Genomic DNA, 12,795 nt, shown 5'->3' with positions numbered 1-12,795 from the left:
CAGGACGGTGATTTAACTCGTTCTGCTGCTAAAAGAGCTGAATAGCTTCTGCTGATTAGGAAAAGACGAACATAAACGGACGACAATTATTATAATGATTTTGTTCAGGGATTCATATTTGCCATAGAACTATGCGTCGCCTTTCAACCATATTGCAACTCTACGGATTCCTAACTAGTCAACGTGCGATATATAATACTCTGCCCTGCGTTTCAGCAATCAGCATGCTACTATGTTATGCCTTCTCCACCTTTCAGAGTTATTCATTCACATCGAGGATGCAGAGCTAAATACACAGAAAACGCAATATTTTGCATCAAGAAAACAATTTACCCTTTCTACTAAAGGTTCACCATTCAGATTCAGAGGGCAGGTCTAGATGCAAGTAAAACCTTACCCATTCTGATTATAGCAAAACAACACATGTAATACATCGGCAAATGTTCAAATTACATGACCAAACGGTGGAAAATAAGACCAAATAAGATATGCAGTACAACAATTACAAAACTAAGGGCCAAACAGATGTTATCCTAGGTAACTTGGTATGAGCACCATCAAGTTGCCAAATTCACCAACTTAGGCTCTTTCCATAATCTAAATTTGGCAGATACATGATTCCGTTTCTTAAATAGTCCCCAGAAAGATCATCCTGTCATCAAATTGAGAAGACTTCAATGTTTCAGTTTCATGTCCATTCCTGAAGGAAATGCTTTGCCACGATGGTTGAAGATCATGAAGTCCATATTGGCAGGTAAAGATACTATCCTGATTCAAGAATATGCAATTTTTTGTGTCAACAAGGCATTATCCTTGTAAGAATATCAGTAATATCAGCATCATTTCAAAAGATTAACTCTCAAACATGCAGGCTGGGCAAAAAATGTGAGCAAAAAAATTGTCTACTCTGAATTCAGCATCATTTCGTAAAACATGCAGGCTTTGCTAAAAATTGTCTTGGTCCTACGCATTATTATTGATAAAATTATTCAATTATAATGGTTTTGTAGGATTGGATACATTTTCTAATATGAGAAAATTTTCACTTAGCATCTATACAAATATGACTTTATGTAGAACAAACTAGCATACAACAGAATAAACTTGACAAATGATGCAAGAAAAGGGCCATACAGCTTAATTTTCCTATGTACCTTATATCCAGAATCAATTTGTTCCTTATTTAGCAAATTAACTTCCATAAACACGTCTTTGTACCCAAAAAAAAATAATTATGTTAGCTTACAAGTTAGTCCAAATTTTGTTCAACCTCTAAAACTATTGGCTGTGATGGAAAAACTTAAAGAACCTCTTCCCTTTTTCAGCTAGATGTGAAGTAATAGAAACCATTTTGTGGTTTACTAGCAACTTCATCTGGTACAAGTTGGTAAGCATCTCATTATACGGAACATATAATAATTCTCTTCCAATTGCTAGGAACTTGTAACTTTTTTGCATTGAAATTTGAAAATAAGAATATGCAGTTAAATTATGTTCATTTTTAATTAAGTTTCCTTATCAAAGAACCAAAATTAGAACAACACACCACGGGGGTTGGCATTAGCAATCATAATTTCAACTGATGGCAGGCTGCACTAGTTCTTAAAAAAATGTTAAATGAATAGCATAAATATTGGGACAACCCCTATATAGCCATTGATCCTTTAGAAACAACCTTCACAAGCACAAGAAATACTCTTGTAGACTAGCCTACCACATGGGTTTACTAATCTAATGATATTTTTTTTTCGCATTATTCACAATTCAAGGTTGATTATACATAATGACAAGTTTATCCATCACTATCTAATATGATAGGGATGACATGATAGACTAAGTCCACTTAATAATTCCTCCACAAACAAATAGGACCAGAAAGCACAACTAATGAGCTATCATGGATATATTTTCATCCTTGAATTACAAGCTGCTTCTTAAATAGGGGTTTAACTGTTAAGCCCAATCAAAACATCCCATGTATCAACCAACCCAAATCTGAGATGTGCAACATCCATAGAGACCATTAATATTAGAAATTAAAATAATAAAACTTCATAGCGTGTCAGCTACTCAAAATAAGTTGATGTCCAATATGTTATTCATAAGAGTCCAACTTCAATAAGTGTAGGGAAAATAAATCATACTTTACAAACATAAGAAACTAATTAATTTCCTCTTTGCGAGAAATCAAATCCAGCCACAATACTTTGTCAGCTTATACATATAAACTTTATAAGCAATGATATAATTCCAATTGCACTTTTTTAAAAACAAACAAGCAGCAGCAACAACAACAACAACAAAGCAACCTGAGTATTTGTTACTTGTGACTCCTATAAGCAGATTGTCCTATAAGCACTCCTTTCATGGTTCAAAAGTTATTTTATGTAGGGCTAAATCTATCAACATATAGCCAAATTTCAAAGTATTCAATAATCTAATTTTATCATATTTTGGGTTAATATTGAACAGCCACTAATAATCACTGCTCAATTGAATGGCATAGAATACTCTAATCTAATACAAAGAAATCCCAGTTAACAAAGTGTAAGCAGAAAGATAACCAACAATACCTATTCTCATCAGAATGAGGGTGTATAGATAGGAACTTTCCCGGTACAGTTAAAGCAGCCCACATACACAACACTAACCCTAGAAGCAACTCTACCACCACCTGCAGTCCAACCAAAATAAGTATAAAAAACAGAGAAGCAAAAGGCCACAGACCCATCAACCAAAACAAATAAAAATAAAATAATCAAACATATAAGTAACAGGGAAAAAAGGAAAAAGGGGAAAAAAAAACTTACATTCATTGGAGGTCCTGAAAACTCCTCCTCCATAATCTTCAACAAACCTCTATCTGTATCCAGGCCAAACAAAATTAAAAGAAAAGAGAACATGAAAAGCACCAAAAATTTGATAATAGATTGATTCTACGATCCAGGATATTGAATATGCTATTACATTGAATAGTTGTGTAAGCTGCATGAGCGAGAATCATGACTCCAAATGCGCCAATTACGAAGCCTAAACCCATTTTATTGACTTGGCTGAATCTCCGATCACCGGTCAACCCAAGTTCCGGGATCGGGCTCTTTACGGCGGTTAGAGGCGGAAGTCTCAAGCAGCAGAGAGTTTCAGATTTGCGTTATCAGATCAACTGACCTCACTCCAGCAGTTGACCTCAACCCGATTCCTTCGTCAAGAAATAGCAACTAGGAGTCAAACGAGGTCGTTTCACAACCTCTTTATTCCAATGATAAAACGCCCCGTTTCACTGTCTAGTCTGTAATTTTTTTTTTTGGTGCATAAAAACTCCGTATTTTAAACGCTATGCCGTTTTAGTTATCTCTATATTCAGGACACTGTTCGACCAGCACAAGCAGAGCAGAGGCAGAGGCAGAGGCAAAGTATCCATTGCCACTTCCCTTGAGCCCTGAAAGGTGCCTCTAATGGCTTTGAGAGGCAACAGGCAAACATGGTTCGACCTCTGACATTCCGTACCATGTTTCTAGTTATCCAGAATAGTTAGTCCTTGTCTCAATACAGGTAGAGGACACAATATTCTTTTAGCTTGGTGTGTTTGTGATTTTTGTCACCTAATTACATATCTATTAAGAATAGATTGAGTTTTTGAACTAGTTGATTGATATTATTCTTGCACAACATTTTCACCACATTAAAATAACTATCACCATCACTGGTATTTTAAGATTGGCACTGTTACCAATCACCTAGTAAATTGGAATATGTGGAGACCTTGCAACAAATTCATAAAATAGTATTCTCTCTTGTGATGAGAAGTTGAGACAATGGTGGAGACTGAAAAGAAAGTAATTTCAACCTAATTAGTTTCTTGTATATGACATATAAAGATGGAGAATGTTGTCAGGGTCATTGCTTGAAGCAGTGATGGATCTGCTTGCACATGATGCAAAAGGTAATATAAATTTTTCATAACTAGATGGCTTTGATACTATTGAATTATAGCTCATTGGTTGTCTTTTTATGTAAAGTCATGATCAAATTTTATTATCTCTATCCCCTACTTTTTATGTGGCTATCAAACATTTGCAAAGGGAAAAAAAAAGAAAAGAAAAAGAAGCTGAGGAACCATCCTGGCCTTGTAAGGTAGCAACATTATTTCAATTCATCAACAAAAGACACCTCACAAATAAAATAAAAACAGAGGAATCCTGGCCAGCCTCATTAAGGCCCTCAACTTATTATTCCTGCTTTTTCTCTTGGAGGAATGCCCCTGAATTCACTGGAGAATATGGTATCCCACATTGCAAGATAAGACTAGAGATGGCAACATCTTGGTTATTCTGGACCCAATGGAATCACATTGATATAAGTTTACGCATTATATAATCAGATTCAAGATTATTTCAGATTTAAAAATAGTGTTTGTGCTCATTTTTTTTATGCATTGGGTATTTGTTAAAATTTAAATTTATTTATATAAATAATTAATAAAAATATATGTTTTATGACACTATTTATATTTATTGAATATTATAGTTTAAGTAAATACAAGTTAGTATTTTTTTAACAAATTGATAGCCATAATAAATTACTTAAACAAACTTAAATTTTTATTTTTTATTTTTTTCTTTTCACTGATCAGACAAAAATTTTATTTTTTATTTATTTTTTTTATGATCTTGACTAAAAAAAAATCATTGAATTAATTTATAGTTTCGGTCGTTCCAACTTAAATTCCGGCATGTAAGTTTGATGGAAGTTCCTTACATATATGTAATGTGTTAATGTGTTACAACTCTGAAAAATAATCAATCAATTAGACTAAAGCTGATTTTTCTTAAATTAAAATAAAATATGTCTTAGTGAGTTTTTCTAATTGTCTACCCGTATTGACTTAATTTGTTATTGGTTGGAGATACTGAAATCTTGGTAAGACAGCATGCATTCTTTTTATATTGTCTTTGGATCTTATGACGATATTTGTATTCTTTATGTTGGTCACTCAGTTTGAAGAATCTCTTTGTTAAAGAGGTTGAACAGTACTGAAAGTTGCGACGGTGAATTAAAATTCCAGAGAGGTGGATCTTTGATTCGGTTGTTTTGGTCTAGGGTTACTTAATTGGAGTTCTTTAGGCTGGGTTGGATTGTGAGTTGTTTTCTCTAAGCTAGCTTTTAAATGCATCCATGTGTACTCTAGTTTGCCTAGCTTTTGAGCCCATCTACGGTATTCTAGTTGAGTTGAGCCATGTAATGCATTTTGATTAAGAAAATAAAAATGGAATTAAAATACAAATATTTTATTTTTATATTTAACTTCAATTAATTAAAAGTTAAAATTCAATTGCTATCGTTTTAATACAAATATTAAAATAATATGTATCAATATAAAATTATAGTAACAAATCCTGCAGGTAATTCACCTTATTTTCTTTAATCCAAAGTAAAAATAAGAAAAGCAGGAAAAAGAGAAAGGGAAAAAAAAAAAAAATCCTTCTCTTCCATTTCTCGCCTACTCTAGACTGGAGATTCTTCCGGTTTCGATCCAAATCTCTTCCTATTGTACGTCCGGTTCTAGGATTTGCTGGATTCTTCAATTTTCTGTTTTATTGCTTTCTCAGGTATCGAAAATTCAATTGAATTTTCTCAGCTTCATTTCCTTGATTGTGATTTTAAAGTCAAAATTGATCAATTATAGCCCAAAACCCTAGTTCTTGGCGGGCTACAGGGAAATTAGGGGAAAACTGAATGAAGGAAAATTTCACCATTTTTATGAGTTATGGTGTGTCTTTTTTTAAGCAATTGAATGATTTAATTTTTTTCAATTAGTAGGATTTAGTGCAGTTGGCATTGGTTTTTGATCATTGGAATCTTATAGTATTGAAAAAGTCAAGATTCAAAATTCCAATGTGTTCTATTTTCTTACATTTTCATTTGGTATCTGTTTATGAAGTTTCTAAGTTTAGGTACTTGATTCCTATTGGTAAATTAGTTGTTCTTTAGTATTAGTTAGCAAAATACTTGTTGCATAGCTTTTGTAGTTAGGATTTGTGTTCGCTAGGGCTTTCTAGTAAAATATGAAGGTGGGAATAGTGATAATACAGTTTTCAACAAATTGCAGCATACTGTAACGTGAAGATTGATTATGCAGAAAATGCAAAATTTCTTTTTGTAAGTTCTTTGTTCTGAAGATGGATTGATACTCAGGTGAACCTTTTTTTTGGTGTAATTCTTTAGATTAAAAGAGTGCAGCAACAAGAAGATAAATGATGGCCAATGCCTTTGCAACATGTTACTCAAAACCAGTTGGCTATTTGATTACTTAGCAGGGAGCCTGGGATATGTAATTTTAAGGCTTTTCAAGTGATGACTTTTTGGTGCTGATAATGGAACAGACAAGGTTACTTGGCTAAACAGGAATAGTTAATTAGCAAACTAGTTATAATTTAGATTGTGATCCTTCATTAATGTATCTTTGGTCCTCATAGTTATCTTTGTCTTCATTTGTATTTAGCTTCATCCTCACTCTACTAGAGTTGCTGCTTTTGAATTTTGCACCAATTTAGAGATCTAAAGGAATATTACTATGAAATTTTGAAGTTGCAGTTCGTATCTACTATCCTTGTGATGCCATAGGATGGAGTTGGAATCACAGGTCTCCTTGGACACTAATGTACATTCTCATACTGAGAATACTTCAATTCAGCATGGGGATACTGGCACATCATCAATCCCAGATCATGACAAGCTACAGCAGCCAGGTACGATACTTAATTGGATTTGTTATCATGTGTAATAGATGCTTTAGTGAGCACACTATTTAATGGATTAATTTAGTTATTTTTTAATTATTGTGGAAATGTCTAATACAGTAAAAAAACCAACACGGCAATGGGCTGCTTGGACTCGTGAAGAGGAGGAAAGTTTCTTCACTGCATTAAGACAAGTTGGCAAGGTATGTTATTATTGTAATGTACTTTTCGCTTTGAAGTTTTCAAAATGTTACACTTGTGTGATCCAATTGCAGAACTTTGAAAAGATAACCCGTCGTGTACAAAGCAAAAACAAGGATCAGGTAAATTGCTATGAGATATAAATCCATTTGTTTTCATCTAGTATTTATTTGGTTTGTATTTATTGTGCTTTATGTCAACCTTTTATATTTCTTTTTTGGCAGGTCAGGCATTATTATTATCGTCTTGTGAGGCGCATGAACAAATTGCTGGGACCAGGATTATGTCTGGATGCCAAAAACTCCAAAGATACTAATGCTGCAATGCTTAGATGGTAATAACCGCTGTAGGCTACTTGATTGCTTTGTTTAATACATGGATTATGAATTGAGTAAATCTATCTAAAACTAAATAGCAAACGGAAGATTTTGAATATATGAGTTGTCAATAGATAAGCAAAATCTTCTTTTTATAAATCAAGAATCAAATCTAGTCATAGGATGCTATAAAAATGCTCAAAGATAATTAAAAATGATACATGTTCTAAAAAATAAGTAAAAAAAAAAATCATAATGACATATTTTGATAGATGTAGAATTATCATTTAGCTAACTATAAGTATACTTATATACAGAACAATCTATTCTTACTATGTTATATAGTTTATGTTATAAATTATAAAATCTTGAATCATAGACATTGATTATCTCTATGTTGAGGCTCCCATTAAATTTGACTATGGTTAAATTAAAAGGTTATAATATATTGATAAAAAATTTCATTTTTTGACAACTATAATTAGAAGTAAAAATTAAAAATAAAAAATAAAGAAGAGGGTGGGAAAGAGAGAGAGAGAGAGAGAGAGAGAAAGAAAATGGTTGGCGGAAGAAAATAACTAAGAGAAGGTCTTATGTGCACTTATCATAGTAAAAAGTGAATTGAAATCTTAATTTTTGAAACAAAAGGGTCTAAAACCCTCTAGAAAGGATCGATTGAATCGGTCAATTCATATTAATTAACTTGATTCACTATTAATTCTGCCTACTTGGTCACGACTCAGGTACTTTTTTATTCACTATAAATTAATCGCTAGGGTGGAGGATTGAATCGTATGAATCAAATCAAGAATCATAAGTTTATAACATCAGTAGATTCCCCTTACAGGTTCCAATCAATAGGATGGAAAATCAAATCGAATCGTATAAAATCAAATCAAGAATAAGATTCTAACATCACAGATCGAGACGTGTATGTTATATTTTTCTTGTAAGTGATTATTTGTTTAGGCCAATCTATAAGCATTTTAGAACTTCGACTACACAAAGGGTTCTTTGGCTCAAAGAAACCCCTCAAAGGTCAAGGGACTGAGATTTCCTTGCTGAGTCCTAAAGCCATTGCCATTGCTGTGTGTTTCTGATCCAAAAGTATTTAGGAATCCACCATAATATCAGCCCTTAGTGGATGATCATAAAGGGTTTTTTTTCCTGCTCATGTCATTTCATTGGTGAAGATTAGCATTATGGGTTACTTTTCCTAACATGGTCTTTACTGGATTTGTCTTCCTGTCCCAAATCTTGGCTGTCTGCAGGTGGTCTTTATTGGAAAAGTACAGTTGCAAAGCCTCAAAGCTTCACTTGAAACCACGAAGGTTTAAGATATTTATAGAAGCGCTGGTTAGTTGAGACTCTCTGTATACCCAAAAATTAATACTTTCCAGTTATAAAACTTGATTTAGCTGCTGAATTTGCTTAACTGATCAATATATCTTCACCATGAAGGAAACGCAACTCTTAAAAGACCGAAAGAAGAATGTAAGAAAACGGCCTTCTCAGGTGGAAAATGGTTCTCCTACAGTTCCAAGCACTATCACCAGTCAGAATAGAGCATCAGCGCATGAAACTAGAACTGTTAAATTGGTTCTGGTGGACAGTCAAAACTTGCAAAGGTTAGGAGCTGGGAAGGGATCATTAAAGCGCAACGTTAATATAGGTGTTATCCGCAGCAACAGGGGAGACTCAACTGCAATGAAACCTGCAAGGCAAAGACGGAAACCAGGTGATCATCTGTTTGTATCTTCTGTAATTCAGTAATCCTTGAGACACAATAACTGTTCTCTTCATAGAGAAGTCTGATTTCAAATTTTAAATCCATTTATTACTTAGGTTTCTTAATTCATTAATATATTTTTCCACATGTAATTTGATAGTTTCAATATTTGTGGTTGATCGCTCAAATTTTGATACACAAATGGCATGTACTAAAAAGTTTTTGCACCAAAGAAGACAACTCCTAAATTGGATATGGATTTAGGTTCTAGTTGAAAGAATCATTACATTGTAAATTTTGAGTCCATATTGTATTTGATATTCTGCCCCAAAATCAATACTTCTTTAATTCCTTGATTTCCTCTTATTGCCTGATTTTTCAAATGATGAGATGCAATTTTTTTTCGCTTATTTTCTTCAGCTTCAAACCTTGAATTGTTTGTTTCCACATCTCTTTACTTATTTTTAGTAGGCATTGTCTTGTCAGCTGCATATAAAAAGTGGGAAAAAGCTGCAATTGCTGGGGTTTCCTTGGTTGCTGATGCTGCTGAGCACTTGGAGCGGACAGCTACTGATAAAGAGGGAGAAAATGACCACCATGTGCCAGGTGAATTGGTCATCAATTAACGTTTCTAAGTGAATTTGAAATGAGTATCTATTGAAGTTTCACAAGTCATCTATTTTACATTTTAATTTCCAGAGCATAAGAGTCCTGATGCCATTGAAAAGGGTCTGCCATCTTTACCTTCTTTTTCACAAAATCATTATGTTGAGGTCAATGCTCAGACTAATATAAAACTTAAGCTCCAGCTGTTCCCAATTGATGATGACACTCGAAGGGCCTTAGAAATGGTGAGCGGAAAAGAAACTAATGTTAATAGCTTCAATGTAGAGGAAATTTTTGCCATCTGAGCAGTATTTAGAACCATTAAAGAAGTTTTTGTTCTTATCCATTCACAGGATAAACATAATCCATATCTAGAACTGACTCTTAGTACCCGGAAAAAGATATCATCGGTATTGGAACACCTATATCGGAAATGGGGCAATTCAAGTATAGCATCTGGAGAGCTAATGCTTTTCCCTTACACTGCTCATAGAGAAAATCTTGTCAGTTATCAGAGATGGACTCGAGATTCCATTGTCAGTGCATCAGATGTATACGCTTCAATTGGAAGCCCTCCAGTGTTCCGCTTAAGGTTTATTCTAATTTTCTTTTTGAACTTAATGCATCCCATATTTTAGATCCAAATATGTATAAACTGACATATACCTCCTCAATGAAGGTATGGTTGGTTTTCCAACATTGAATTGGCAAATGCGATGCTGCAAGCACCTTCAGCATCCAATTTCATTCCAGGTGGAAATTCTGTTGACATGGAAAGCGAAAAGAGGAAGATTGTGGACTCCGTATCCACATCTGGTCTCTCAACCAATGATAGATCTGAGAAAAATATGGATTTCTATAAGGATCAGTTGTCTGCAGGAAACAAGAGTCATGCTTCTGCACCCCCTACCACAGATGTGCTCAATGATTACATTGCTGAGGGTCCTAGAAATAACTTTGTTGGGTCCTCTGTTCCTGCAGCAAAGGTATCATGGCATGAAAATGAGATTGGCAATAAGACAAATATGAGACAATTACATGATGCAGTAAGTGTACTTGTCCTGTCTCACGCTTCTAAATTGTTAGATGCTATCAGGCAGCAGAAGTGGTAGAGGTTCTTAACACTCTGGGATTTAAAAACTATGCATTTGTGCTTATCATCTTAATTCTTGTGACCTCATGTCAGACCTTGTTCTTTGCCCTATACATTAAGACTTGCACAATATTCATGTTTCATTGATAGTTTCAAGCTTAGTTGCACAAGTTCTGCTCAGTGATGTATCCTTTCTTGCTCATTTAGGATTCTTCTAGACCAGTTAAATTAACTAAATCTGCTTTTATGACGTTGCTGGTTTTGTTGCAGGCAAATCAAGCTTCTCTTCCTAATTTTTTTTTGGTTGGGGAGGGGGGTGGGTGGGGTAGTAACTTCTTTCAATTTATCGAGGCGAATGCAAGATAAGCTACTGGCAAAAACATTTAGATGATAGATGTGTCTCTCTTTACATGGGAGAGTTGGTTGAGTTGGATTGTGCACATCTCTTGTTATGTTCTGCAGAAAAGTGCAGAGCTTTTCTTTCCTAGTTTCCAAATAATTTTTTTTTTCCTGATGTGTTTGAACCTCAAATTTAAGGGGAAGATTATAACTAAATGCTTTTGTGCAAATAAAATATTCAGTATCTGATTGAATAAGAGATCCTTAGTTTATACTTTATTGTGACTTGTGCCTTCTTCTATAAGGTATTACAATGATTATCATTAAATCATGATAATGTGCACATCTGTTGAAGCCATTTTCTTAACTTGTATTTTGATCTGTGTATACTTAGGGCGACCAGAAACTGTGCAATGGCATTGCATCATCTGCTGGGGAATGGGCCGACAGCCTCACCAACATTAGCGTTGGAGATTTACTGTCAGAAGTGCCTCACAATGTAGATCCTAACTGCATTGAAGCACTTACCGCTCAAAGTAGCCATTGTCTTCAAGAAATGCCGTTTAGCTGTGATTCATTTGATGCTGCCATTGCTGCTCATATGTCAAGACATCAGAGTAAGATGGTATTTCCTTCCACAGTGACATCAAACACATCTTCAATATGGGATGCTGAAGAAACATGTGATGCCTTCTCGTTTCAAAAGAATCATGCTCCGCACCTGGAAATTCCCACTTCAATTGATGTTGTCCCTCAAGGGGCTGACAAACAGACCAACTCAATGGTTTCTGGTGCCTTTGTTGAGGTAATTTTAAATCAAATTTTGTTTGAGCTATGTCATTGTAAGCAGGTTGATTGCATATTCACGTGTAAATTATTGTAGGGGTTGCCTAGTGGAGAGGGGCCTGTGGATTATCCTGCTGAAACTGACCCTATGGATGATTGTTCAACTGATCCACTAGTTGTAGACAATTTGGCCAAAGATTTCACTGGGCTAACAGATATCTACTGGGTAAGCACCTTCGCTTTTCTCCTTTTTGCCCCATATCCCCCTTAAATATTCTAGGATAACATTCTGACAGCCACCTGCTAGCAATTTTTTAACTTAAGTTGATTAACTATGAGGGATATTTTAGCTGGAGTACTGATAATTAACCTGATTGTTATGCAATACCCTGTCTGACTTTTTATTTGTTTCTGGTTTTGGTTTTGGTTTTCTTGCTTTTTTTGCACAATGCAGCCTGAATCTTTAGGACCATTGGATCTCGACATACCCTCGTCCAGATACCACAGTGAAGAGTTTCTTCTAAGTGACAGCCTAAGCGGTTTGAACCGGCTGATTGCCAGCAGCTTGGATGCATTTCAAAGTTGCTCCTTCTTTGGCTTGGACAAGAAAGACTCGATACCTGTAGTTGAAGCTCGAGAAAGTTCCTCGTTTTCAGATTTTAAAATTGGCAGCGGGGTTTGAGATTTCACTAAGTTGGATCTTGAGAGATTCAATTCTTAAAAAGTTTCTCGTTCTTGGAATATAATGACTAATAATTTTCGATTTCACTGACAGAAACAGAGTGTGATTAGGGGGTTGGTGCAAGCCAAGAACATTCTGGTTGCGTGTGGAAAAAGTTCCCTGATCATAGTCTCCAGCATTTGTACAGAAATAGATTTTTCGTTCTTTATTTCATTACAATCCTGTAAATTGTTCTTCAGAACTAACTTAACTGTGTAACCCTTGTGGGCTAAAAAAACTTTATCTGATCTGACATTTTTCAA

At 34.7% G+C, this 12,795-nt stretch overlaps 2 protein-coding genes across 7 annotated transcripts; one reads left to right on the top strand and one right to left on the bottom strand.

Annotated features, from left to right (window-relative positions):
• Window positions 1-291: 291 nt before the first annotated feature.
• LOC110620142 (membrane magnesium transporter) lies at window positions 292-3,195 on the bottom strand. Its single transcript, XM_021763744.2, has 4 exons — window positions 2,968-3,195; window positions 2,811-2,863; window positions 2,574-2,674; window positions 292-768 (listed from the first exon to the last, which is right to left on the bottom strand). Exons 1-4 carry the CDS (start codon window positions 3,038-3,040, stop codon window positions 675-677), a joined length of 321 nt encoding a protein of 106 aa, XP_021619436.1. The 5' UTR covers window positions 3,041-3,195; the 3' UTR covers window positions 292-674.
• A 2,219-nt stretch (window positions 3,196-5,414) lies between these two features.
• LOC110621272 (TSL-kinase interacting protein 1) lies at window positions 5,415-12,795 on the top strand. 6 transcript variants are annotated; one of them, XM_021765485.2, is made up of 15 exons: window positions 5,415-5,609; window positions 6,226-6,388; window positions 6,595-6,749; window positions 6,861-6,943; window positions 7,016-7,063; window positions 7,166-7,275; window positions 8,530-8,614; window positions 8,720-8,996; window positions 9,456-9,593; window positions 9,687-9,838; window positions 9,947-10,185; window positions 10,273-10,639; window positions 11,420-11,830; window positions 11,909-12,037; window positions 12,266-12,795. In XM_021765485.2, the coding sequence occupies exons 3-15, from the start codon at window positions 6,626-6,628 to the stop codon at window positions 12,491-12,493; spliced, it is 2,391 nt and encodes a 796-aa protein (XP_021621177.1). In that variant the 5' UTR covers window positions 5,415-5,609; window positions 6,226-6,388; window positions 6,595-6,625; the 3' UTR covers window positions 12,494-12,795. The 6 variants fall into 6 exon arrangements, with proteins under 6 accessions (XP_021621177.1, XP_021621178.1, XP_021621180.1 ...); XM_021765486.2 differs by having other exon boundaries at window positions 6,589-6,749; XM_021765488.2 differs by lacking the exon at window positions 6,226-6,388.

The sequence above is a fragment of the Manihot esculenta genome, chromosome 8 (assembly GCF_001659605.2).
Source record: "Manihot esculenta cultivar AM560-2 chromosome 8, M.esculenta_v8, whole genome shotgun sequence".
Classification (NCBI taxonomy): Eukaryota; Viridiplantae; Streptophyta; class Magnoliopsida; order Malpighiales; family Euphorbiaceae; genus Manihot; species Manihot esculenta.
This window is presented reverse-complemented; position numbering and strand designations above follow the sequence as displayed.